The sequence below is a fragment of the Cnephaeus nilssonii genome (assembly GCF_951640355.1).
Source record: "Cnephaeus nilssonii genome assembly, chromosome: 12".
NCBI classification, from domain to species: Eukaryota; Metazoa; Chordata; class Mammalia; order Chiroptera; family Vespertilionidae; genus Cnephaeus; species Cnephaeus nilssonii.
In genome coordinates, this window is record NC_137083.1 from 26,158,272 (window position 1) to 26,183,808 (window position 25,537).

General features: G+C 39.9%; 1 protein-coding gene across 2 annotated transcripts in view; it reads right to left on the reverse strand.

The window, feature by feature from the left end:
- Window positions 1–345: 345 nt before the first annotated feature.
- COL1A2 (collagen type I alpha 2 chain) overlaps window positions 346–25,537 on the reverse strand; it is a 35,398-nt gene continuing 10,206 nt past the window's right edge. For both annotated transcript variants that reach the window (XM_079785603.1, XM_079785602.1), the window contains exons 8-50: window positions 25,319–25,372; window positions 24,856–24,909; window positions 24,308–24,361; window positions 22,733–22,777; window positions 22,388–22,441; window positions 22,240–22,284; window positions 21,847–21,900; window positions 21,249–21,347; window positions 21,076–21,120; window positions 20,830–20,928; window positions 20,363–20,416; window positions 20,083–20,190; window positions 19,650–19,703; window positions 19,452–19,550; window positions 18,488–18,541; window positions 17,966–18,064; window positions 17,524–17,577; window positions 17,014–17,067; window positions 16,808–16,861; window positions 16,486–16,539; window positions 15,483–15,527; window positions 13,949–14,047; window positions 12,501–12,608; window positions 11,781–11,834; window positions 10,865–10,918; window positions 10,091–10,144; window positions 9,943–9,996; window positions 9,737–9,844; window positions 9,317–9,370; window positions 8,525–8,578; window positions 7,403–7,564; window positions 6,591–6,698; window positions 5,822–5,929; window positions 5,379–5,432; window positions 5,188–5,295; window positions 4,992–5,045; window positions 4,504–4,611; window positions 3,980–4,033; window positions 3,757–3,864; window positions 3,183–3,441; window positions 2,861–3,045; window positions 1,903–2,145; window positions 346–810 (exon numbers count right to left, since the gene is read on the reverse strand). In XM_079785603.1, coding sequence (XP_079641729.1) covers window positions 664–810; window positions 1,903–2,145; window positions 2,861–3,045; window positions 3,183–3,441; window positions 3,757–3,864; window positions 3,980–4,033; window positions 4,504–4,611; window positions 4,992–5,045; window positions 5,188–5,295; window positions 5,379–5,432; window positions 5,822–5,929; window positions 6,591–6,698; window positions 7,403–7,564; window positions 8,525–8,578; window positions 9,317–9,370; window positions 9,737–9,844; window positions 9,943–9,996; window positions 10,091–10,144; window positions 10,865–10,918; window positions 11,781–11,834; window positions 12,501–12,608; window positions 13,949–14,047; window positions 15,483–15,527; window positions 16,486–16,539; window positions 16,808–16,861; window positions 17,014–17,067; window positions 17,524–17,577; window positions 17,966–18,064; window positions 18,488–18,541; window positions 19,452–19,550; window positions 19,650–19,703; window positions 20,083–20,190; window positions 20,363–20,416; window positions 20,830–20,928; window positions 21,076–21,120; window positions 21,249–21,347; window positions 21,847–21,900; window positions 22,240–22,284; window positions 22,388–22,441; window positions 22,733–22,777; window positions 24,308–24,361; window positions 24,856–24,909; window positions 25,319–25,372 — 3,669 coding nt within the window. In that variant the 3' untranslated portion in view covers window positions 346–663. The remainder of the gene's footprint in view (window positions 811–1,902; window positions 2,146–2,860; window positions 3,046–3,182; window positions 3,442–3,756; window positions 3,865–3,979; window positions 4,034–4,503; window positions 4,612–4,991; window positions 5,046–5,187; window positions 5,296–5,378; window positions 5,433–5,821; window positions 5,930–6,590; window positions 6,699–7,402; window positions 7,565–8,524; window positions 8,579–9,316; window positions 9,371–9,736; window positions 9,845–9,942; window positions 9,997–10,090; window positions 10,145–10,864; window positions 10,919–11,780; window positions 11,835–12,500; window positions 12,609–13,948; window positions 14,048–15,482; window positions 15,528–16,485; window positions 16,540–16,807; window positions 16,862–17,013; window positions 17,068–17,523; window positions 17,578–17,965; window positions 18,065–18,487; window positions 18,542–19,451; window positions 19,551–19,649; window positions 19,704–20,082; window positions 20,191–20,362; window positions 20,417–20,829; window positions 20,929–21,075; window positions 21,121–21,248; window positions 21,348–21,846; window positions 21,901–22,239; window positions 22,285–22,387; window positions 22,442–22,732; window positions 22,778–24,307; window positions 24,362–24,855; window positions 24,910–25,318; window positions 25,373–25,537) is intronic.

Here is a 25,537-nt window from a genome sequence, read left to right on the forward strand (position 1 = left end):
GAAGAGGACAATGTTGGGCAAATGATCTGCATACTTTTATTCAGGGATAAGATGTAAATTACTGATGCAAAATCAAATGGAAAAAACACAATACAACTCAATACAGAGGAGTATCTTCTGAAATTCTTCTAGCACCATCAACATTTTTCAAGTATCTGAAATACTATTAATTAGCACCTTTGTATTTTGAACAAAACAAAACAAGTACCTCAGCTCATCTCTGTCTGGGCCAGCACCTAATGGTATGGATCACACTCACAGGAAAGTGTTTTGAGGTAGTTTAAACCATCGGAAGTTTGGGTTTTAAACTTCCCTCTGTGGAAGATATTCAAAAGCCACAAGTGGTGCACATGTTCATGGTTTTTATTTTTCAATTTTTATTTTGGTTTTCTTACAAAGGTTGACATTGTCCACAACAGGTGTAAGAGTGTTGGAAAAAAAAATCCAAATCTTTTGGGGAAGGGAGAGGGAGAGGGAATTAATGAAATCGTATTGCACAATGCTCTGATCAATCCTCCTTCTCTTTTGCCCGCAATTTAAGCAAGTAGATGTGCAGAGGAAATGGAAGGATTCAGCTTTTAGTGAAAAAAGAAGAAAAAGAAATGGCAAAGAGAGAAAGTTGTTATTTTAGATTTCCTTTCTTTTAATTTAGGTTGAGTTCAACTATTTGAAACAGACTGGGCCAATGTCCAAACTAATTTCTTGGTCAGCACCACCGATGTCCAAAATTGCAATATCAAGGAAAGGCAGGCGAGATGGCTTATTTGTTTTGTATTCAATGATTGTCTTTCCCCATTCGTTTGTCTTTTTCTGTTAAAAAAAAAAGAGAGAGAAGAAAAAATATACATAAAGCAGCAATATTTTGGAATATAATATCATCTGAATCTTAGATATAAGAACTTCATTTTCACTTGTGTCATTCTGAAGACATGTGTCCCAGATCAAGACATTCATCTTTGAAACAGAAGCATCAGGGGGGTGTCTTTAGGGGGAGAGGCTTCCTACCAGTCTAATTAAAACAACAACAACATTGTAATACGTATTGCAAGTGATTTATGTCTACATCATCATTTTCAGGATGGGTGTGTGTCTGCGGGGGAGAGGGAGAGTTGGGAAGTATTGCTATCAGTATATTTAAATTTTTCTTCCATTTATAGTACACTAGAGGCCCAGTGCACAAAATTCGTGCACTGGGGGGACAGGTTCCTCAGCCCGGCCTGCACCCTCTTGCACTCCGGGAGCCCTTGGGGGATGCCTGACTGACTAAGCCAGCAGTTGGACATCTTTAGCACTGCCACGGAGGCAAGAGAGGCTCCCACCACCTCCGCTGCGCTTGCCACAGCTTCTGGCTGGGCAGTGTTCCCCCTGTGGGAGTGCACTGACCACCAGGGGGCAGCTCCTGTATGGAGCGTCTGCCCCTGGTGGTTAGTGTACATCATAGCAACTCGTCTGCCATTAGGTTGATTTGCATAGTAGCCTTTTATTATATAGGATTGTAGAGAAACCATGAACAAATTTAAATGTAGGCCATGCTAGCAAGTAAAATAACATACATATAACTATAAATTATAAAGCTTGGGTCCTTTAAACCTCAAGTAATTTTAAGTTATGGGCATAAATTATCATTTAAGGAAAGAGAAGAAACTAATACAAAAGAAAAACAACTAATATATGGACATAGTATATATTTCAGTATTTCAGAGAATTTCAGAAGGCAAGAAAGATCTGATAAGAATACTCTGGATTTAACATCTGAATTTAAATAAATAAATTCATGTAAAATGATTATATAAGTTAGGCCACTCATTTATCTGTTCATTTTGTGTATGTTTCTAAACTAGGACTCCCCCCGGCCCCTCAGCTAAGTGCTATTCACTATTCCCATATTTCACTTTTACTTACAGAGCAGCCGTCGACAAGAACAGTGTAAGTGAACCTGCTGTTGCCCTCGGAAACAAGTTCAACATCATTGGAGCCTTGCAGAATGACAGACTTCTTCAGGTTGCCGGTCTCATCATCCATGTAGGCAATGCTGTTCTTGCAGTGGTAGGTGATGTTTTGAGAGGCATGGTTGGCCAGCAGGCGCATGAAGGCAAGTTGGGTAGCCATTTCCTTGGTAGTCACTCCTTCAACATTGTATTCAAACTATAGAGAATAAGATGGAAATTCCAATTAAGTGGAGAAGGACTCAGATACTAAGAGTCGATTTGGCAAAAAATAGTCTGGTATAGGGAAAAACAAGGAAGTCAGATTTGAACCTTAAGAATAAGGGAATTTTACTTTATCATTTAAAAAATATTTATTGTTGAGTATTACATATGTCCCCTCTTTTCTCCCACTGGCCATTAAAGAAAACAGAATCTACTTGTCTTTGAAGTATTAGTTACCTAGAAGGGCCTTGGGAACAACCAAGCTGAGGCTAGGTCAGCTCAGAAAGGTACCTCTTTCAGACAAGCCTTTTTGTGTATGTTTCTTAGAATAAAAGAGCAGAGATCGAAATTTGGATCACTTTCTTTTTCTGTGATCCCCACCAGTAGGCATTCAATAAAATCAGTGAAAAGGTTAATTAAAAATTTAGATAAGCACATATGCTGAAAATACATATGCATGGTCAGTACACCTTCATATTAAATGACATTAGTTTCTCCAGTGATTATCAGTTAAGTCAAATTTGAGTAATAACTTTGATTTATATGGATATGTTCAATCAACATGTCTTGAATGTGTAACTCCAGATAGATCTGGAATCCCCAAAAGAGCATGTTCTTTTAATAAGTCCATTCCAGTAAAGGATTAAAAAACAAACAATCCTAACAAAATATTGTTTAGCAAGGGAAGGAATGTTTGTGGGATTCCTCACCTGGGTTCCACCGTTGATAGTTTCTCCTAACCAGACGTGCTTCTTGGCCTTGGAACTTCTGTACTCGTTCTTGACTGGGATGTTCTCAGGTTGAGCCCGGATGCAGGTTTCGCCAGTAGAGAAATCACAGTATACTTTGATAGCATCCATAGTACATCCCTGGTTAGGGTCAATCCAGTAGTAACCTTTAAGAAAAAAACAAGACCCGGACCATGAAACCTCTCACTGAGGTTTTACTTTTCATTCTAAGTATCAGTGGGAACTGATTTTGAAAAGCCCAGCTTGTGAGAAGGGTCATTCTGGCTTGGGCATCTTGACCTACCACTGCTCCACTCTGGGTGGCTGAGTCTCAAGTCACGGCATGTGCGAGCTGGGTTCTTCTTAGAGCCTTCAGGAGTAAGAAGGGTCTCAATCTGGTTGTTGAGAGATTTCAGAGTGGCATCAACTTCATAATCCTTGGGTCTGAGAGAAGGTGGTGAACGAGGCTGGTCAGCCCTGTAGAAGTCTCCATCAAAACCAAAGTCATAACCACCACCGCTTATGCCAGGAGGCCCGGGAGGGCCAGGGGGACCAGGAGGACCCTGCAAAGGAGAAAGTGAGAAAGAGGAGGCTTTGTATTTGGTTACACTGAGACATCAATGACGGCAGGCTTTCAGATGGGCATCACACAAAAGCATGTTTTAATAAGTAAAAAAAGAATCAAGTTTATGTAAATAAACAACCTGCTCCCAGGCATACATGCAGGGATGGACTTAAGCAACTCATTATACACAGACCACTTTTAGATATTATAGAAAACATGGAACTAGGGGACTACTTTAATGTGTTGACATAATTATCTTGGTTTAGTCTTTAGGCCAGTGATGCTCTTTATTCTTTCCCCAAATAGTACTTACAGCAGGACCTTGGCTACCCTGAGTGCCACGAATGCCAGCAGGTCCGACCACACCAGGATGTCCATTGCGACCATCTTTGCCAGGAGGGCCAGAAGGACCAGCAGGGCCCTAGGGAAGAAGGGCTTTGTGAGCCAGTGAAAACCCCCTAAGAGAGCCAAGGCCTGGGGCTCACTACCGTCCGTAGGCTCTATTTCAGAGATAGCTGTCTCTTAGAGTGACCTACCCTAGGGCCAGCAGGACCCACAGTGCCAGGAGCACCTTGATCACCATGATGACCCTTTAAAGAGAGAACAGGAAAATCACATTTTCAGAACACATGCCAATAAATAGATTTTTAAAAGCTGAATGGAAAACTTTAGTTCAAATGAACTCTGGATTGAGAAAATTGAAAATGTAAAATGGGGCTCTTTTCTCCCATTATGTCTGTTATATTCAATTTTTTTCCCTGCAAGCTATTTCAGCAGTGCAATATTAGTCATTCCTCTAATTACATTTACTTTAAGTGAGGTTGAAGGACATTGTTGCCAGGAGATTTTAATATATGTGTATTTTTATCTCCCTTAACCCTCACCTTTTCATGGTGGGATGAAACAGTATTATCTCCAAGAGATGAAGTTAGCCAGAGAATGGTAAATGAATATGAGGTAGGACATTTTAGAATAATACCAGTGAAAATCTAAGGAAGATCATTTTGGGTGGAAGGCCTTTAAAATCTGCATATGTGCTGGATGTCCTCATTTTACTTACAGCAAGACCAGGAAGACCTTGCAATCCATTGTGTCCCTTTAAGCCAGGAAGACCTCTGGGCCCCTTCTCACCAGGCTCTCCCTTATCACCTCGAATACCTTGTGCGCCCTGCCGAGAAAGAGTAGGGCATAGAGGACATTTACCTTTTTAGAAAAATGATACTCACTTTTCAACAATTATTGTTGAATTTCTTTACAAAGGCAACTCAAGACATGCAAAGGTCTAAAAGCCATGCGTATGCTACTCGCATCTCAATCTGCTTTAGTTGAGCTGTCTCTAATGTTGGCTAGATCTTCATGATTATTTAATACAAATAAGCAGAAGAGATTTGAAATTGTGATTGGAAAGCTATTTGTAACAATTCTCAACAGGGACTAAATTAAAACAACAACAACAAAGTCTAGCCTATATATTATTTATCTTTCTTAATGGACAGTCTAGATTTCTCCTAATGTTCATTTGTAAAGAAATCTTCACTATGTACATACACTAGGACCTCTTGGACCAGCGGCACCGGTGGGACCAACAGCACCAGCAGGACCCTGTGAATTGGAAAAGAAAAACACAAGTTTTCCGCATGCCCAAGATTGTCCTCCCAGGCCCTCCCAGGTTCCCAAGTGTGGGGCAGTCAGAAGTAAAGCCTGTGAGGATGACAGCATTAAGAAACTGGTATTTACAACTTACAGGTTCACCACGGTTTCCATGTTTTCCAGTGGGACCCACAGGGCCATGAGGACCAGGTGCACCCACAGTGCCAACAGGACCAGCGTTGCCAGGGTAACCACGATCTCCCTACCAAAGGCAAAATGAAGGTTAGCATCTTGCCTATAGTTTAGTCACTTTTAAATTAGAGGCAGATGAACAGGTATACCAACCTTGTGTCCAGGTTGACCATCACGGCCTGGGGGACCATCACTCCCAGGGTTGCCCTGTGAAGACACCACACCAACAAAGGCACTTAATGAGCTCTGTAGCCCACCAGCCCCTTTAGTTCAGCTGTTCTGCCTTCATCACTTCCAGAACTCAATAGTGAAACCCCTTTCAGACTGTTAAAAATAGGAACAACACCTTGCCAACCTAGATTTTTTTTAGAGGTGTTTCTTAATATTTTGGCCAGCTTTGACGTATACTATTTAAAGACCTACCCTGCATCCCAAGTAATTTTTCTTATTTTCAATACTAGGAGTGGCCAGTATATGTAGGTATTACTGACACCATGTTTAGAAACTTGGAACAAGTGAACCTCAGCGCAGGATATAAAGCTACACACAATGAAATATTGCCAGGTTTTATTTTACAAACCAAGGGTTGGACTCACATCACGGCCGGCTTCACCAGGAGCACCGTTAACTCCAGGATTACCCACAGCACCAGGGGGACCACGGGCCCCAGGTGGACCGGCAATGCCGAGAGGACCAGGCTCACCCTAAAAAGGCAGAGAAGACAAAACAGCATTTCTCTCATTGAACGGAATGCCAATCTCACCTTCTCAGAACGACCCTAGCCAGGAGTTTTCAGCTTGAAGAAAGAATGAAAATGAATAGGCTACAAAATGGTCAGAACTGTCACCCTCACCCTTCTCCTACACACTTAAGATGCCCTGCTCTTTGTAGTTTTGGGATGTCCGCTGTATATGGTGAGCCTAGTTTCATCTGCTAGCCCAAATGAAATGAATTCATAAAGTTGAGAGAGTTTATGGAGATGAGATGGTTCCTAGTTGCTGTCAACGTCTAAGGTTTAATGGGATGATTCAGAACTTTCAGAGTTTCATTCTTCCCACAGGATAAATGATGCTAGCATTTCATATTGCAGGGGAGTAAATGCAATTAGAGCTTATGTCATTCTTAAGCATGTAAAAAGAACAAAAATCATTCTGCATAATGTTAAGCTGTGTCTTTATTGCATGTGTCTAAGTAAGGTGGTATTAAAGCTTCTTGGAGAAGTGACATGTGATCTGAATAAAGGAAATGCCATGAATAAAATATCTTAAGTGGAGTTATTCAGTGATCAATCTGTCACATGTGAAGTGGCAGCTTTAAAAATCTTTTATTATGTTAATGAGAATAAGAATGGTGTCAAACACTCACCACAGATCCGGAAACACCTGGTAGACCACGTTCACCTCTGGAGCCTGGGAGACCCAGAATACCAGGAGCACCAAGAAGACCCTGAGGACCTGGGGTGCCAGGAGGTCCCTGAACAAGATGAAGAAGACTGTGTGTTACTGTAAAGACCATAGCTAATAACAGGTTGGCTTGAGGGTTATGAGAATGAGCTATCCTCAGTTTAGAAACAGTGCAGTTAGCAGGACATATCCTTGGATGTCTTTTCTTTAGTGATGACAATGAGTTTCCATCTTGGCATGTATATTTTTCTACCTGGTCCCTTCTTGAAACCAGCGGAACAACATTAAAAATATGTGGTTGAAATTAATTTAGCTATCCGGGTTATGGAGTAGAGTTTTTATAGAATCTATGCCAGCCTTGGCCTCTAACTGAACCAGGTCTAACAAAAGCACATTTCAGAGTAGGAATAATATTGGACAATGCACGTTTAAGGAATTGGTAGCTTACCGAGATCAACTAATAGACGGTAGGATGACCACTGCACTGGGATTTTGTTCTAATCCCAGTATCAGTAAGGTGCCCTCAAGAACTTAAAGGCTGTTTTGGTAAAACAGTGAGTTTTCTCATTTATCGTTATTCCCATCTAGTGCCTTCTGAGCATCCGCTGAAGCGATGACCCTCAATATCTGTTAGACAGATTTCCTGGCTTAACGGAGCTCTACTCAAGAGCCTGCAATGCTCATCAACAAACATACACCATTTGAAGATTTGTGTAAGGGTTTGATTTTGGTTCCACACAAGGTATTAGGAAAGAGGAGTTTAAAATCACTTACAGCAGTACCAGGCTCTCCAGAAGGACCCTTTTCACCAACAAAGCCAGGAGGCCCACTTGCGCCTGTTTCTCCAGTTCGGCCAACTGGACCTTGGTCACCACGAGGCCCACGGATTCCTTCTTTACCAGCAGCACCAGGGGGACCAGGAGGGCCAGTGATACCCTGTGGGCAAATGCACAAGGTCATTTACTTTCTGTTAATCATCATGGACCTGGAAGAGAACAGCTGAGATTTTTGATATTAAGATGCAGGGGAAACGACAAAATAGTACCCTGGCCATTTGGGAGAAATGTTTAGATTTTTAAACATTCTTTCTTATAGAAAGAAGCAACTCCCATCTTCCTTCTCTGGAGGCTGTAATAAAGTGAACGGAGGTAGAAGCTACGGCAAATATCTGCGAGGGGAAGCAATGCTGTAGTACTAGTAACCTGGCATATTGGAACTAAGCAAAGTTATAAAGTTGGTTATAAATGAGTGGGTTTTGGAGGACTCCAGTCATTTATTTTTTGAAGAAAGCCAATACTGGCATTTTGTTCATAAATGAGGAATCACATATGCTCTCAACTAGCTTTAATTAAATGCCTACAGGGAATGAAGATTTTTTTCTGTTATGAACCTGTAAAAGGATTCCAAGAAATCAACATCTTTGCTATTTTCCCCCCTGAAACCTTAACCAGAAGACTTAATCCTTGGTAATTAATTAAATTCTCTTGAGTCCTGACAGAAGAGTCTGAATCAGAATTAAATTAGAGGCCAAACTACCTTTAAATTCAGGAACAATTATACCTTAACAACGGGACAGAATGTTGGCTATAAAGGGTAATTAGATATAGAAATATCTGATATGTGACTAAAACTGTTCTGTTTTTTATTTTGAACAAAAAGACTATGCCCCTAAAAGGGAACTTGTGTTCACATGAATAAAATCCTCTTAAATTGATATTATAAGATATAATTTGTGATGAATTTGCCTTACCGGTTCAGAAAAACTGATTTCAGACTAGGAAAGTGATAGCTAAATGTTAGTAGCATATTTTTACAGAGTTTCTTACCAGTTTCCCACCAGAGGCCAGGTCTTTTGGCTAGAGTGTAGGAAGACATATTTTGTAGTGATTTACTTACACTGGGTCCAGGAGGACCAGTACGTCCAGCAGCACCAGGGAAACCAGTCATGCCCTAGAACCAAGCACATTAAAATTCCATATTAAAATTCTACAATCAGCACCAACTTCAAAGATTCAGGTAAAATGGAAAATTCTGACAAATCCTCAATACTATGTGACAAAGGGATGGACCAAGGAGTATGTAGTGGCAGCCTCATATAGAGTATTACGAAATCAGGACCCCAAGACCCTCCATCTCTGCCATTTTCCTCACCAGCATTCCTCCACTTGTAACTCCCATATTTTGAAATAAAGCTCTGATGGTCCTTTTAGAAATGCTAACATATTACTGGAGGTTGTAAGAGCAAGAAGATAAGACGCTATGCCATTATTACACCTTGTTGTGTATACCTTAATGACTATCTTAACCACCTCTACCCTGCACCTGCCACCACCACCCACATCTACCACACTATTGTCTGTGTCCATGGGTTATGCATATAAGTTCTTTGGTTCCTCTCTTCCCCTTCCCTCTAAGATTCATCATGTTCCATGCTTCCATGTCTCTGGATCTCTTTTGTTCATCAGTTTATTTTGTTCATTAGATTCCACATATAAGGGAGATCATGTGATACTTGTCTTTCTCTGACTGGCTTATTTCACTGAGCATAATCCTCTCCAGGTCCCTGCATGCAGTCTCAAAGTGTAAGAGCTCCTTCTTTTTTTGCAGCTGCATAGTATTCGATTGTGTAAATATGTCCCTCTTAGATTTTAAAGAAAGAAAAGTTATGAGTCCATTTTAAATACTCACAGGGGGACCACCATCACCACGAGTTCCAGCAGGACCTGGGGGGCCATTGGGACCCTAAATAGAAACAAAAGAAGATTGGATCAAATCACAAAACAATTCTTGCAATTGTTATTCTTTTATTCAAAGGAATCATTCTCATATCTCTTAGAAGCAAACATAGAAATTACAAATAATTATCTGTGTCATACAAAATAAAATAAATGTTCTTACTTCAATACTACCACCCTATGGGATTATCGAAAAAGGTAATATAAATGAGACTTTTACAAATCATAAAGCAGGATGCAAATATTAATTCTTATTTTAAAAAGAATCTTCTATCTGGCATATTCTCTGCTGTGTATAGTAGGAATTTAATTGATGTATGTGCAATTCTAAGATTTCATAGGTAGCTGTTGAGCACCAGTGAATTCAACTTACAGATGGTCCAGCAGCTCCTACAGGGCCTGTGGGACCAACAATACCATTTTCACCCTTGGGCCCTTTGGTTCCTCTCTCTCCTTTAGCACCAGGTTGGCCAGCAGCGCCCTGTTGGAAAGAAACAGTTTTATGGTTCAGGTAGTCCAAACTCACTCACTTACCAACTTGGGATGTTTTCAGATTAACCTTCATTACATGATACTCACGGCAGGACCAGCAAATCCATTGGGACCAGCGGGACCAACTTCACCACGTTCACCCTAGGTGAGAGAAGGCATTTTTATGTCTTAGCATCTTAGGTTCATCAATGTCTAAAAGTTATGAGTGTCCACAATGATCCAGGTTTCTACTTACAGGGCTACCACGAGGACCAGCAGGACCAGCAGGACCAGCAGCACCAGCTTCACCCTATGATGGGGCCAAAGATGAGCTTGTTAATGTGCTGTACACAAATGCTCACAGAGTTGGAAGGAGAGGTAACAGTGCTAAACAGTTGTCCCCTGTCAGAGTTTGCAGATGCATTGGGAGAGATAACTAATGCACATCTATAGAGTAAAATGAAGTGGTTCTGACTCTGCTTAATGTTTGTATTCAATTTGGGGGCCGAAGTGGTATTGGTCATACACTTGCAAAAACTCTATAAATCAGTGCCTACAATACCAGGAAGAGGACATTCTAATTTTTAGATGAACACAGGGCTGATCTATTTGCTGCAATCTGTGCAGTACAATAAATGAGGCCTATTTTCAGTGTTCAATGTGAAATGAGCACACTATGTATTTTATTGATTTCTTTCTTTCTTTTTTCTTTTTCTACAATTGCAGGCTTTAAGAAGGCTCAGTGCATTAGGATATTTTTAATGAGCAACAGAGTAAGACTTTAAAACAAATGACAAGGATTAAAGTGTAGATCACATAGCTGGCACATATGTAGGAAGGGGAAGAGAACTTTAAACACACAGTATTTGTTTTCTGCTGCCCCATCACAAAACACAGGTTTTTAAATAAGTGGGTTTAAAACCAACCCATAAAAATGAATTACTGTGGCTTTGGGAGCTAAGGCAGGCAGGAAATTTTAGCTACTGCTATTGGCGCGGAGAGTTGTAACTCGGAGAAAATGCATACTTACCCGGTCACCAGAGGCTCCAGAAGGACCAGGGGCACCCATGGCACCAGGAGCACCCTAGTACCAAAAAGGAAACAGGTCTTATAATAACCTCTCATACCATCAACAGTGACCCCTGCTATCCCCCCCGCTGTGCTGATCCAGAGACAGACAGACCACTTTCACTGCACACTCTAGGTGACATCATGAAAGCCTTTGATGCATTTTAGTTCTAATTATCAATACTATTGGAAGCCACTTTCAGGAGGAGAGTGCTCCAGTGGTAAAGATTATGGAACTGTGTAAGGCAAGGGCAGGTTAGGAATTGGGGAAATCTGAACTCCCTGCTCTTGTCACATTTCCTGGAGAGCAGCAAATGTGTGGCCTTGTTTGGAACTGTTAGGACTTTCTGATTCAGAGAAAGGACTACTATGAATGTGCCATAGTGAGATATCAGCTCCAAGAGAGAGACGAGAAGAAGAAACCAAGGTAGTTTGTGGCTTTTAAGAGCTGTGGTATGGTTATTATGAGATTATCTTTGGTATCTCCATGGCATTAACAGGATCTGGTTAGGAGGTTCTGGCTTCTTAAAATGTAGGAGTTAGTGTTTTTTTTTCTAAAGTCTTCTAACGACTTCAGCAATCCTTTAAAGTTCCAGTAACCCCAGAGTTTTTGGTTTGTAGTTTTTACTTTTGTTCAGTTAACAATGAGGAAGGTAGAAAATTCAGGCTGTGATTTTCAAAGTGGTGAGTCCTCTTGACTTTTGCTTTTGGAACATGTAAAATGGTATCATTAGTCGTAGACCTAGAGGGATAGGAGACTCCTGGACTAAACTCAAATCTTTATTTGTCAGTTCTGTTTTGGAAAGCTTCTCAACTCAAATTGAGTGAGGTACAAAAACATACTCTAAGCACAAACAACAGACAAAAATTTTACTCACCCGAGCACCATCTCTGCCTGTGCTACCCATTTCACCTCTGAGGCCAGGTTCACCCTGAAATATAAAGCAGGAGCCATGTTTTGTTTTCCAACCAAAGTTTTGAATCAAAATAACGCTGAAGTGTTTTCACAGAACAAACTATAATATCTCAGTCATTGAAAATCTTAGTAATGCCTTGATTCCCTACCATTCTACATGTATGGAAGGAGGAATTTTTTTTTTTTTTAAAAAAAAGGAAAATAATCAAAGACCTTTCCAGATGATTGTTAAATATTCTTTTCTAATTTCCATGACCCTCCTGAAGCATAATCAAGCATAATTCATGTGGACAGAATTATAAGGTAACGTCACAGCGGGCCTCAGTGCCCGATCCCTCCTATGGCATAACTAATGCAGCAGCACGGTTGGCAGCTGTTTAATATAGCTTTTTGCCATTAATTAGGGCAGGATGAGGCATTATTGTTAGTGGCATTAAAATGAGCCTCATGTATTACTCAACACCATCTGTTTGTGTGAAATTCCATGGTAGCAAGGAATTTTGCCCGATTAGTGAGTTTAGAAACGCGTAGGTGCTAGGTGGCAGGGGGAAACATACATGCGTAGATATCAAAATGCTACCAGACCACCTGCCAAGAATTGTAAAATACTGGACAACCTTGTGCAGCCTTCTCGCTAGAGTTCATCAACAATATGTATTCACGTCCAACACTAAAAGGGTACCTTGTCTCCCTTGCCTCCAGGGATGCCAGCAGCACCCCTCTCTCCGGGGAGTCCACCAGGACCATTAGCACCAGCACTGCCTGGAGCACCAATGGATCCAGGTTCACCCTTGAATCAAACATACGTGAAGTCAATTATTTCAGTGGCAAAAAAAAAGAAAAAAAGAAAGAAAATTCAAACTCTTGAAGGATTCCAATTGAAACATTTAATAGATAGCATCATTGCCTACTTAGAGACACAAAGGAGGGCTATGAAAGGAGGGAGAATGTAATGGAGGAAGATGCTATTATGACAGTGACTGAAGAGAAGAGGGGAGTGGGAATTGGTGCTGTGATTTTTCTATAACCTGCTCCCAATCCTCCTCAGGGAGGCTGGCAGGGAAAGAAAAGGATAGGATTGGATAATAGGAGGCAGAGAGTGAAAAATACTTGCCAACCAACATTTCTCAAGAATAAGACTCTTAGCTCCGACAGGAACAGAAAGAGACCTTACTGATTGAGGAGATGTTTACATTTTAATCTCCTTAAGAGCAGGGATTATAGCTTCCATTTCTATATCAAGCTCTACAGTTCCACATACTTAACACCTGTCTACCAGCTTCTGAGATGAGCCTTATTTACTTTCTGATTTCCACTTTCTTTCTTTCTTTCTTTTTTAAATCTGCTTTTAATCCTCATTTTTTAAAAAATTTCTTTATTGATTAAGGTATCACATATTTGTCCTCATCCCTCATTCCCATCCCAAACCCCTCCCTACGCATGCCCCCACCCACTTTCTCTCTTACCTTGTTTTTATCACTCCCCCCAATATTCTTCCATATACTAGTACTGGAATAGCTTTCTGCAGCTAATCTTTACATTTTTTCTCTTAAGGATAAGAATCAAAAGTATTATCAGGTGTCTTCTCTTATTCTGATTAAAGTTTTTCAGAAATGTATAATTTCACTTATTTTAAAATTGGAAGCCCTAGATTCCATTTTGAAATAAGATTTTCAGGCTTATGTTTTTGGGGTGAAGGTACTGTCCAGTTAATTTTTTATCATTAAAAAGTCTCTTATTAAAATTTAGACTACTCTTTGAAATTTTACTCTACGAAGCAGGATATTGAGAAGGTAAAAGTTTGTTCTCTAAATATAGTATCTAAATGTATCTGGAGATTAAAACAGACTCTTAGCCCAGACAGGAACAGAAAGAGACCTTATAAACAGTATGATAAGAAAAGAGTGAAAACCCATACTAATTTTTTTATGTGGGTAGAAGACTGGGATTCCCCCTTTTTGGAAATAATTCAGGTTCACTGGAATTGGATTATTATTTACTGAGATGGCCACCATCATAGAACTGGAAATAAATACATAATCTGAAAAACAATGAATTCGCTATTGTCAAGGATCTACGTATTCTAGAGGATAATGGGCCAAACCAGCAATATATCACATGGAATTTTACCTTGTTTCCGTCAGGCCCTGGGGGTCCAGAAGGACCTCGGCTTCCAATAGGACCAGAAGGACCAACAGCACCACTTTCACCGGGGGGACCACGCTCCCCCTGTAAAGAAGGGATTGGCAGAAGTGTTGCAGTGTTCATGACTTTCAGAGATACTGTTTTACACATCAGAGTTCATATTTGTTAAGCTTTTGAATCCTGGTTCTGCTACTGATTAGCAAATTATAATTATTGCTTCTTAATTCTTTATCAGTAAGATAAAGGGGTGGGATGAGATGATCTCTAAAATCTCATTCAGCTCTAATATTCTATGGCTACAACTCCAAAATTTGTTGCTCCTAGAGTATAATATTCAGCCTTTGGAATTAATTTCCTTTTTCTGTTTATTTCCTTTTTTTTTTTTTTGATGATAGATCCATAGTTAAAAAGAGATTCCAGTTATGTAAATATAGAAAGGGAAATATTGTGTCATTTTAGGTGGATAGCAATGCCAGGTGATAATAAGATGAGATATCATATCTATGTTTCCATTTCATAATTGCATGCAATAATTATGCAACAGTGACAATATTTACCAGAGGAGACATATCTATATGTCTATGTTATATGTATTTTTGTGTCTATCTATTAAAATATCTCCCAATTTGCATGTAAATATTCTGCCATAACATTCTATGGCCCAGAATATTTAACAAATAAGTCCACATTGCTTTGAAACAGTAGTTTCAAAGTCCCTTGTTCTAACTTGGTCCTATGATACTGCAGTTCCGTGATACTAAATTTGCTTGGGCATCCTAGAAATATGATAACTAGCCACAGAATAGGACACTTTAGGGGTAAGCTAATCACCCCAGCTATTCTAATGACTACAGACAAACTAAATATGTATATTCATTTATTTTTTCTAAGAGTAGACTCACGATTTTGGCTTTAGACTTTAAAAATTCATCAGCATACATTGCAAAAATTAACTTTAAAACTTAGTAAGGTATTAATTTTTCTTGACTAAGGTTGAGCCACTGTTATAAATATATCATGCTTGTCTATATAAATCATGAATATAATAAAAATATTAGTCATTTATGTTTCTTATAACCATATGGTTTTTGAATAAGAAATATTTTAAATAAATAAAAAAGTCTACTATCAATTAAAAATTCAAATGCTCTCTACAGATGATGTTTGACTACAGAAGAATGTCAGGAACTTTTTGCAAGTTCATCAAGAGTTTTTAGGAGAACCTGGCCAGCATGGCTCAGGGGTTGAGGGTTGACCTATGAACCAGGAGGTCATGGTTCAATTCCCAGTCAGGGCACATGCCTGGGTTGCAGGCTCGATCCCCTGTAGGGGACATGCAGGAGGCAGACAATCAATGATTCTCTCTCATAATTGATGTTTGTATCTCTCTCTCCATCTCCCTTCCTCTCTGAAATCAATAAAAATCTATTCAAAAAACAAAGATTTTTTAGGAGAAAACAGCCCTTGTTTTAAAAACACATGCACAAAAGTTTATGAAAGTTAGTTAAATAACACTTACTCTTGGACCAGCAGGACCAGGGAGACCAAATTCACCAGGGAGACCCTAGGCAAAACATGAAATAAATGAAGCATGAAATTTACGTATGTTCTTTAAATCTACTTACAAATTGATGTTTAGAAAAGTTTTAAAAGAGTTAAAGTCAGATAGGTCCGCCTTACATGGGATATTAGGAACAAGAGAACTTCTAATGGTGTATGGAAAGATACAAAAAGTGAGAATCCTTTTGAACCAAGCTTTATCTATCCTAGAACCTGGTATCAGGAAATTTAAGTTTCCTATTATTTAGTATATTGTTTTTTGAAAAGTGACCAAACAGACTATCTCCTTTGATAATATGATAAAAAATGATGAACACTATTGGACATTACTTATTTTTAGTTACATTAACAGACTGCTTTTTTTTAATAGACATGATCATATTATGCACATTACCTAGTTAAAATGTATACCCAAGTATATCTCCTTTATTACTGACCAGCTGTCTCCTCAATATGTCTGACTGTTGACAGAGGAGACCAGGCCACATAATGTAACTGAATTGAGAAACATTCATCACAATTACAGAGAAAATGACTCAGAACTCATGCTCTGATTGTGGACCACAGTATCATGTATGAATGCCAAGAAAAACATTAAAACCAATTTTTCATGGTCTAGTTTGATGAAAAATCAGTGCATTTACTTTTTTCACTACGAAGAAGGACATGATTTATGTTTTAACATTACCAAGAGCAATACAAAAAATAAGGCTAAGTGGAATGCTCATTGATTTATTTTACTTCCATGGTGTGATGTTTCATTCAACCCTCAAAACAAAGTAATTTAAACAAAATTGGGTAACCTGGCTCATTCTCTCCATCAGTATCAACATATATAGAACACTATCATTAACATATTAAATATGAAGTTTCCTTTAGCATGTTATAATTACACTGCAGTCGAGTATTAAACAGGGAAAGTCCCAAGTTTAGGTGAGTTTACTATAACTTGTTTTACTCACCCTTTCTCCTGGTTTGCCAGCTTCACCAGCTGTACCTGCAGGGCCAGGCAGTCCCTAGATGAAAGAAACACCAATCTCAATCTTATGGCTATACTCAGGCAGTTTGCTAATACTTGGGTTTTGGGGGGAACTCTCTAATATCAACATGATCACTAACTATTGTGTGTTAGTGAAGCATTACACAAAAGTTTGCCTTGAAAAAATGCACCTTCTTTGCTTCAGTTCTGAAAGCCTGTTCTGTATGGTGGTGATGAGTGGTATGGTGATTTGCAGATGGATAGTCTGACCAAAGGCACTATTCTGCATGTTTTACATGACTTACCTGGAAGCCTGGAGGACCAGCGGGACCCTGTTCACCTTTTCCACCTTGGACACCCTGAAAGTGATACGAAAGACAGCATAAATAATGGTAGATGGCACCATTACTATCTAGTGACATCACTTTTGGACTGAAAAAAGGAGATGGTCATTTTGCAGGACTATAGTTATTTTAGGGCAGAAAAGAACACGAGTGGGAGAAATACTCACCTGTGGTCCAGGAGGCCCCTGAGCACCATTGTTTCCATCAGGACCTGGGGCACCCTAAAATGTTTAACAGAAAAACTCAGGGTCACCGAGAGTCAGGCAGTTTAAGATGCCTCAAAGCCTCAGGCATTACTTGCTCAAAACAAAGCTTGTCATTTTAGCATGAATTAAACTCATTCTGGGTTTCCTGCTAAGGCCCAAATACCATCTACCAACTTTTGATATGGTTCACTGGAAGTCCATCGATAGAGGGCAATTAATGAAGGTCAGAGAATAAATTAAATAAAATCCGAATGCATCCATAAATAATTCTGACTTGACATATATTCTGTTTTGTTATAGCTCACTTCCTTATAAGTGTGGTTTAAAAAAACAAAACATTTTTAATAGTAAAAGAATCCCAGGGGATGTCATCTTGGAAAGAACATGATGGAATGATGTCAGGTGGCCTCACAGGAAGAGTGTCCTAGATGAATACCATGCGGATAGATCTACACAGAAATTAGCACCTACCCGGACACCAGCAAGACCAGCGTGACCTTTTTCTCCAGGTTTGCCAGCATCACCCTGTAATAAACATTAAAAAAATGTTACACATTAAATGGCAAATTAGCCGTAACAATTTTGAAATGTTCATTTCTTGCTTTTGTTTTTTAGATTCCTAGTCCTTGAATTCTGTTGTCTAAGGTATGATCCATCGCCCTGCAGCTCCATATACAACAAGGTACACCTGTGTCTGCAGAAGCATGACTCGGGAGGTGGATTTTCAGCAGGTGTACAGTGAGTGATACACTGGACTCCAACTTTTCATATGGTAAGTGGCTTGCAATTTTCCCATGTTGAGAGGAACCTCTTTGAAATAGAGTAAACTGAGGCAAGAGAAATGCCAGAGTTTTGGTGAAATGTGGCCAAAAAATAAAAGTGCCAAGGGAGAGGAGGTTGTGGTGATGCTTACAGTGGGGCCTTTGGGCCCAGGGAATCCGATGTTGCCAGGCTCTCCTCTTGCTCCAGCTGGGCCAATGGGTCCGGGCCTGCCGTCAATCCCAGGGAGACCCTGAAACCAGAGTTGATTGAAACTTTACCCAGCATCAACAGGGTCTCACGACCTCAGGCTTGTGATCCAGCATCTCCATGATGAATTATGAGTTATGAATCCATTTTCCTTTTCTAAGTAGGATGTCGTTACACGCACAGCCAGTCAATTTCATAGGTACACAATTCCCTCTTCCCCTCTCTTTTCATGCCCTTGTCACCCTCTCCAATGTTCCCTGTCATGTTTTTTTCTTTTTCCTTCTCTCTTTTCAGTCCTGTATTCGTTTGGACTCCGTAATTGCAACCCATTATTTTGTGTTCCCAGATGATGTACGTAGCTGATATTTATTTCCAACGTATTCTTGTATAAATAAGCCACAAAATAGACTTGATAAGGGTGCAATAAGTGTCCTTGAAAATATAATGGAAAAGGAACAATACTTACCACGGGACCTTCTTTACCAGCTGGGCCAACATTTCCAGGGGAACCGGGAAAACCCTGTAAAGCAAATGAAGATGCTTTCATATTGGCACTTTCATGCACATACTACAATTAGTATGTTCATGAGGCACCAATTAATTGAAATCTCACAAAAGCACTTTCCCCTACTTTTTTTGTTCATTGCCTGGGGTAAATCATTTGGAGTATTAGCCACTAGCTGGGAAATATGAAAAGAACCCTGAAATCTTTTATTTTCTATTTGTTTTGTGCCTTTCCTTTTACAGCTGATCTGTTTATAGATATCTCAAGAAACTGTTGAGCAACATACTATATGGGCAAAATATATCATGTTATTTACTCATCATAGGAAAACAAATACTTTTAGCAAGCAATTTTCCAAAGTGGATTTTTTTATTGCTATGTTTGATGTCTTTATCAGTTGTTTATGGTACAGTTACAGTTGATATCCATCCATAAGAGATAACAGAGGCAAAAAAATTACTCTATTGCTGTGGGTCTCAAGGTCATTTCTCCATAGCAAGTGTGATGCTGAATACATTACAGCTCTTTGTGATAGCTGGAAATATGATTTCACTATGAATCTAATAAACTGATAATGTATAGCCCTAATACATTTCACGAATACCTTATATAAAACTCACCAATTGAGATAAAAGATTCATGCTGATAGAACTAACCTAATTTGGATATATGAAAATAAATCCATTCTTCCCCAAACCTCATAGCCATTGTATCAAGTAATAAATAGGAAATTTATGAACTAACCAAATGTGTAAAAAATCTCTACTAGGCTTTGATGAAGCTAAATTTAATAAGGCAACCATCATCAAGCCTGCTAACACGTTTACTTTTCATTTATTTTATTGTCGCCTTCAAATAATATTCATCTTTTTTAAAAAGGAAACAGTGACATGTGTTACTTGCTCAGAATCAATCGGAAACTTACTCGGGGTCCCATGAGACCAGGCTCTCCAGGGCGACCAGCATCTCCATTGGGACCTCGAGCACCAGCAGGACCAGTTGCACCACGTGGACCAGCAGGGCCCTGTTAAAGAGAAGGGGAGGGGCAGGGCTGAAGTGAATGACACAGCAACCACCAGAAGCCTCAAGCTCCTTCCCAGGAAATGAGTAATAGACAACCTACCATGACACCAGCTCTGCCATCAGCTCCAGGAAGACCACGAGAGCCAGGATTTCCCTGTAAGAAAGTACATGAAACAGAAGAGCATTGGAGACGGTCCTTGAACCAGGTGGGGCAGAGTTTATTGAAACACGGCATGAGGCAAGCAATCTTGATTCCCTTAAGGGGGGGATATGAACACAAACCAAGTCGCAAACTTTTACCCGGACACCAAAGGAATGTCTGGAGGAAGCATTTTGCAAAAGTGGGTCATCATTGTTTCCAGATCTATTTTATAACATGCCGAAACGTGAGTCACTGATTTAATACAGCAGATGGAAAGCAGATGCTCCCTCCGTCTAGAAAATGCACTCAATAATTCTGACCAATTAACACCCAGGGAAAGGGTGTTATCATCTGTCTCTGGTGTGTCTGGTCAAGAGCATTTGGAACCTACTCTCAGCCCAGCAGGTCCTGGGGGGCCAGCGGGGCCAGCTTCACCAGCGGTGCCTCTCTTTCCTTCTTCCCCACTGGGACCAGGAGGACCTTGAGCTCCAGCAGAGCCCTGTTTAATAAAAAAAAAAAAAAAAAAAAAAAAGAGGAGGGAATAGGAAAAATCATTTTGATGTCATATCCGGGTGGAAAAAAAAGTGATAACTTAAAAAACAAGTTAAAGTATTACTTTGGGGATTAAAAAAGTAATAACTTCATAAAATTATGATAATAGAACTACTTACGGGCTCACCCTTGTTACCAGTCTCTCCTTTGGAACCAGCTGGACCAGGCTCACCCTAGGGTTGAATACAAAACAGTGGTCAAATGACAGACATTTGTCACAACTTTCTTGCAGACAAACACCTTGGAATGTTTATAGATCAAGGTAAAGAGAAACTCATGTTCTCTAAGAAATGTGTCCAGTTCATGTGGAAATGTCTCACAGGGGAAACAGGGGAATAGTGTTGGTGGAAAGGACACGACTGATAGTGTTGAAATGTGCCTCGCTGACCTCTGGGTGATCGTCTAGGATAACAGGAGGGAGAGACTGTACATACATGTACAAGCACTTATAGAAGAAATACCAGTCAAAAATGCTAAGGAAGGAAAAAGTGATAATCATGAAACTACCAGAGGACGTCTAGATGGTAATGAAAGGGTGGTAGAGGTGGGGTTTCAGGATGATGAAAGCTACAGCCCTGACACTCACAATGAGTCCTCTGGGACCAGCAGCACCAGCAGCACCTGGAGGGCCAGGAATACCTCGGGGTCCAGGGAGGCCAGGGGCCCCAGCAACGCCAGGCAGGCCCTGTGAAGGAAAATGCAGCGTGGTCAATCTTGAAGCCACGGACAGGAGAGGCAGCACTCATTTAGTGCCATTAAAACCGCAGCAGCAAATCTGAGCTATTGCCCCCTTCCAACATCCTCCCTGCCTCCATCCCCACCATATACTCACAGCAGCACCCTTAGCACCAGCCAGGCCATTGGCTCCAGGGTTTCCCTACAGAAAAAAAAAAAGGAAGGGAGAAAGATATCAGGTAATATAAATATTTGTCTTCTTCCGTGACCTCAGCTTCACTCTTTCTTTCCCCCTTCCACCAAGTGAGGTTAATGACAGTGGCTACTTACAGGAGGTCCGACGGGGCCAGAGAGACCAGGAAGACCCACTTCACCACGGGGACCAGCAGGACCAGAAGGACCAGGGTTACCAACAGGTCCAATTTCACCCTAAAAGAGGGAATGACACTGGGGCATTAGCCAGCAAGTAATGAAATAGCATAGCTCCAGTTTTAGGACACCGATTTTATGAAATTTCTTCAGAACTGCAGTCATTTCCCTTATCTAGTCTGGTACCACCAGATTTGGGTTTGGAATCTTATTTTCCTGGCTACCATCCTGATTCTACTATCCTGGCTACCACTGCTAGCTTCATCTCTCTCTGTGTCCCTATGGTAGAGACTCTGGTTCTCAGCTAGTCAATCCCCACTAGTTTGGGAGTATACCCCAGAGGAGGCCCACAGGATCATTTCTATGTTGCCATCTCTATCTATGCTCATAGTGCTCAAGTGCAGAGAGGTGAAGTATTTCAAAGCTGGAGAGAGAAAACTGGACGTTCTGTATCCACGAAGGTACCTGTTCTGAAATTATCTATCTGCAAACTCATTCTCTATCTTTCTCATCCCTATAGATGTTTATCAATATAATGACAGTTGCACCGTGTTTTTACCTTGGGGCCAGGGGCACCTGGGAAGCCTGGAGGGCCAGCAGACCCAAGGGGACCCTGAAATCAAAGTAGAACGTGGTAAGAAATTTCCTCCCAGTAAATTTGCAACAACAACAACAGAATATTGCAAGGCTTAGAAGGGCTTGCTCTTATTTAATATTGGCGGAGAAGAAACTGACAGCTGGTCTGTTGCCATTAGTATCTTAGCAAAGGGAAGACATTCAAGGTATCCAAGGTAGAGTAGATTTTACTTAATACATCATTCAAAAGCCCCAGGGGTAGTATGTATAATTAGAACCTTCAAAAGACCCCACCGATATCTAAAATGGGGCTATTTCATAGGCAGTTAATAAAGGAGATCGCTCCCACCACCCACTCTTCAGTGTCAAAACTTACAGCAGGACCCACAGGGCCCACACTGCCATCACTGCCGCGGGCACCCTGTGGAGAACATAGAGAGGAAAAGTCAAGAGGGAAGTTAAATAGCAGTTACTACAAGATCTTCCAAAAGGATGAGAAAATGAGTAAAAACAGAAGCACTCACAGCTGGGCCAGGGGCACCAACCCGTCCTCGCTCACCAGGCAGCCCACGGGCTCCCTAAAAGTAGAAATATTTTCAGTGAATGCAGAATTCCAAATTTAAAAAAGTCACAGGCATCATTTACTTTGTCCATTTTCTAATATGCACAAGAATCCACCAGAAGTAAATAGGTCTTATTCGAATTCCAACTAAAAGGTAATAGATTTCAATGAAGTATGCAGAAGGCTATTAGAAAAATAACAAAGAATACAATGCTGAGGGAAATATTAATTAGCAAAAACATTAAAGAAGTTCCAGCTTGCAAGGAGTGTACACATATAGGTTTACGATAAGGTAATTATTACTTACTGCTTGACCAGGAGTTCCATTTTCACCAGGGGCACCAGGTTCGCCCTACATGGAAAACAATTGAGGTTTTGTTACTCACACACACACACACACACACACACTTTTTTCTGATTGCGTAGTTTTTGCCCTATTATTTTCATTTGAATCATTCATATATTTTGTAACATTTCTTACACATATAGACTGTTAATTATGATACATACATTTTAAAATGTTCTAAAATATGGATTTTATTTGGATAATACCAACTATTACAGCCCTAGGGAGATGTGGTTGAGTGTTACCCCCACTCCAATTTCCCCCTTTTATTTTGGCTATCTTTCAGACTAGGCTTATATATTAGAAATGATCACAGAAAAAGAAAGAACAGAAGATAAATTTGCTTTTAATATTACCATATTTTACCTTCTTTATTTTAACACTCATTATTTTTATTTTTGTAAAATATACATGAAAAGTTGAACTTAGTAATAATGTTTGGAGCTGCCCTTTATTTCCAATCTATATACTTGAGTAAAAAACCTGCTGGTGAGGGTAGTGGTGGTTTAATTTGATGCCCTGGCACAGGTAAAAAGAACTTTCCTTCAAGATAATCTGACTTAGACACAGAAGAAACAGGATTTGAGAGATCAGTTAAGGAGCCTTCATTTGTAGGATTCTATATGACGTGTATTCTTTGGGAACAGGCACTGGAATGGGAGTCAGGAATTCTAGCCTGTGTGCTTCTAATCACTAAATGTGACTTTGGACAAGTCACTCATTCTCTTTAAGCCTCAGTTTCCCTCAGATGTAAAAAGAGGAAGTCCCCAGAGCTTCTTGCAAGCTTTACCATTTCATGATGCTTTGATTAGTAGTCTGAGCTATTATATTAGGCTCTAGAGAGAACGCGTTTGACCTTATCCATTTGTGTGGCAGCTGGAAAGTTAGGACAGATTCTCCATATTCATGTTCATTTCTGGTCCCGCTAGTATTCGTTACTCATTAATTTGTAATTACGTTGGTATTCACTTTAATATCACATTATCTCCTTAATAGAAGAGAGAACATTTTAGAGTTGAAAACGCTGTCAGAGAAGAGCCTAGCCAAGAGATAACACACTTCTGAGACTTTAATTACCTAATTAAAAATTTTTTGAGTGTGAATAGATAAATCACAGCAAAGAGGCTGAAAAGTGTATTGTGACATGAATGTATCTATCTAATTAGTGCAAAGCAAAGAAGAATTTACAGTTTAAAATAACATATAGTGGCCTAATATGTGACTCTATGTCTGTTTACTTTTATTTTGGCTGCAGAGATCAACTGAAATTATAGGAAGAAAGGAGATGAAGGGAAAAAATTATTGACATTGAATCTCAACTGTATAACAGATATTGAATTAAATAAATATTATTAAGAATTGGCCTTTTGTCACAGAAATCCCATGGTTCCCACCATTGAGGGATTTGAAGTATGGAAGAGAGAATAAGATACTCTTTAGACTATGAGTAGCTTTTGGTCAAAATACACTTCCTGGTGGCGGTGGGAAATTACACGCAATTGTTTTAAAAAGAACGTTTCTGATTTAGTGTTTTACCTTAATACCTGGAGCACCGGGCTGTCCCTTCAACCCATCCAGACCATTGTGTCCCTGAAAGGCAAATCCTTATTATTAAAATGTCGTTCCATCACAGCGCTCGGTCAAATCAAACACCTGTCTCTGCCCTTACTATCTCCTGGCTAACTCCTGTGACGGCTTCGGTAGAATGCAGTCCCGGGGTTCCAGCACCTGGCAAACACCCCCCCTTTTCCCTAGGAAAGCTCCCTGCACGGGAAATGGAAGGATATAGACGAGCTGCTCTCTTTAGTCCTCTCCATCGTTAATCATCTCCCTATCTTTAGATGCTGTAAATACCTCTTAAGCCGTTTTATACAATTTTCTCTGTAGAGATCCCTGCTCCTTGGCAACTATGAACAGATGGAAAGAAGCTCCTTCCCAGCGATCCTTCACTCTTTGACTCTCTTCACTCTGGCAAACTCCAGGACTTTGGATGCAAATATGTGTCACCCAGAATTTTAAATATAGTTGAGATTTTTTCTAAAAATAATCAACATTTTCTCTCATGGGGAAAATAATGTGCTCACCCTAATGCCCTTGAAGCCAGGAAGTCCAGGAGTCCCAGGGAAACCACGAGCACCCTTAAAAACACACACACAAAGAAGACACATGAAGTTTTTGTTCCAAATAAAAAATCAATTATTTATTCTCTCCAAAAGATTTCTTATCAAAATTCAAGCTTGGAATCAAAGACTAATATATTTTAAGCACAGACTAGTAAATTAACTTGCTCTATTTGAGTAACGATTACTGTGGTGTTTGTAGAAAATACTGTGTTTAGCGGTTCATAGTATGTTTGCTGTAATCGATATTACATTATTTGCATTAATAAAAACTATGCCCATATTCTTATTTGTCAGATGCCTTCAATAAGTGTTATAAGTATGCAGACCTCTAGGTTGTTATTTAGACTGATTTTAGTTTTAGCAACTATCTTATATGTGAGATGCTTCTGAGGTTTGGCCTATCTACTGCTGTAAAAAGTCTTACCTGTGGCCCAACAACTCCTCTCTCGCCAGGTCGGCCGGGTTTTCCAGGGTGACCCTGAAACACAGAAGTGTTATCGGGTTAACCTTTCCTTGGCAAACTCTCTGATGAAAGTGGGGGGATCTTGGTTTTCACAATAGGGAAAAATGGCATCACATAAAAATGTGGATCCAAATATATATTTAATGAACAATTCTATTTTCTTAAATACAATCCAATTAA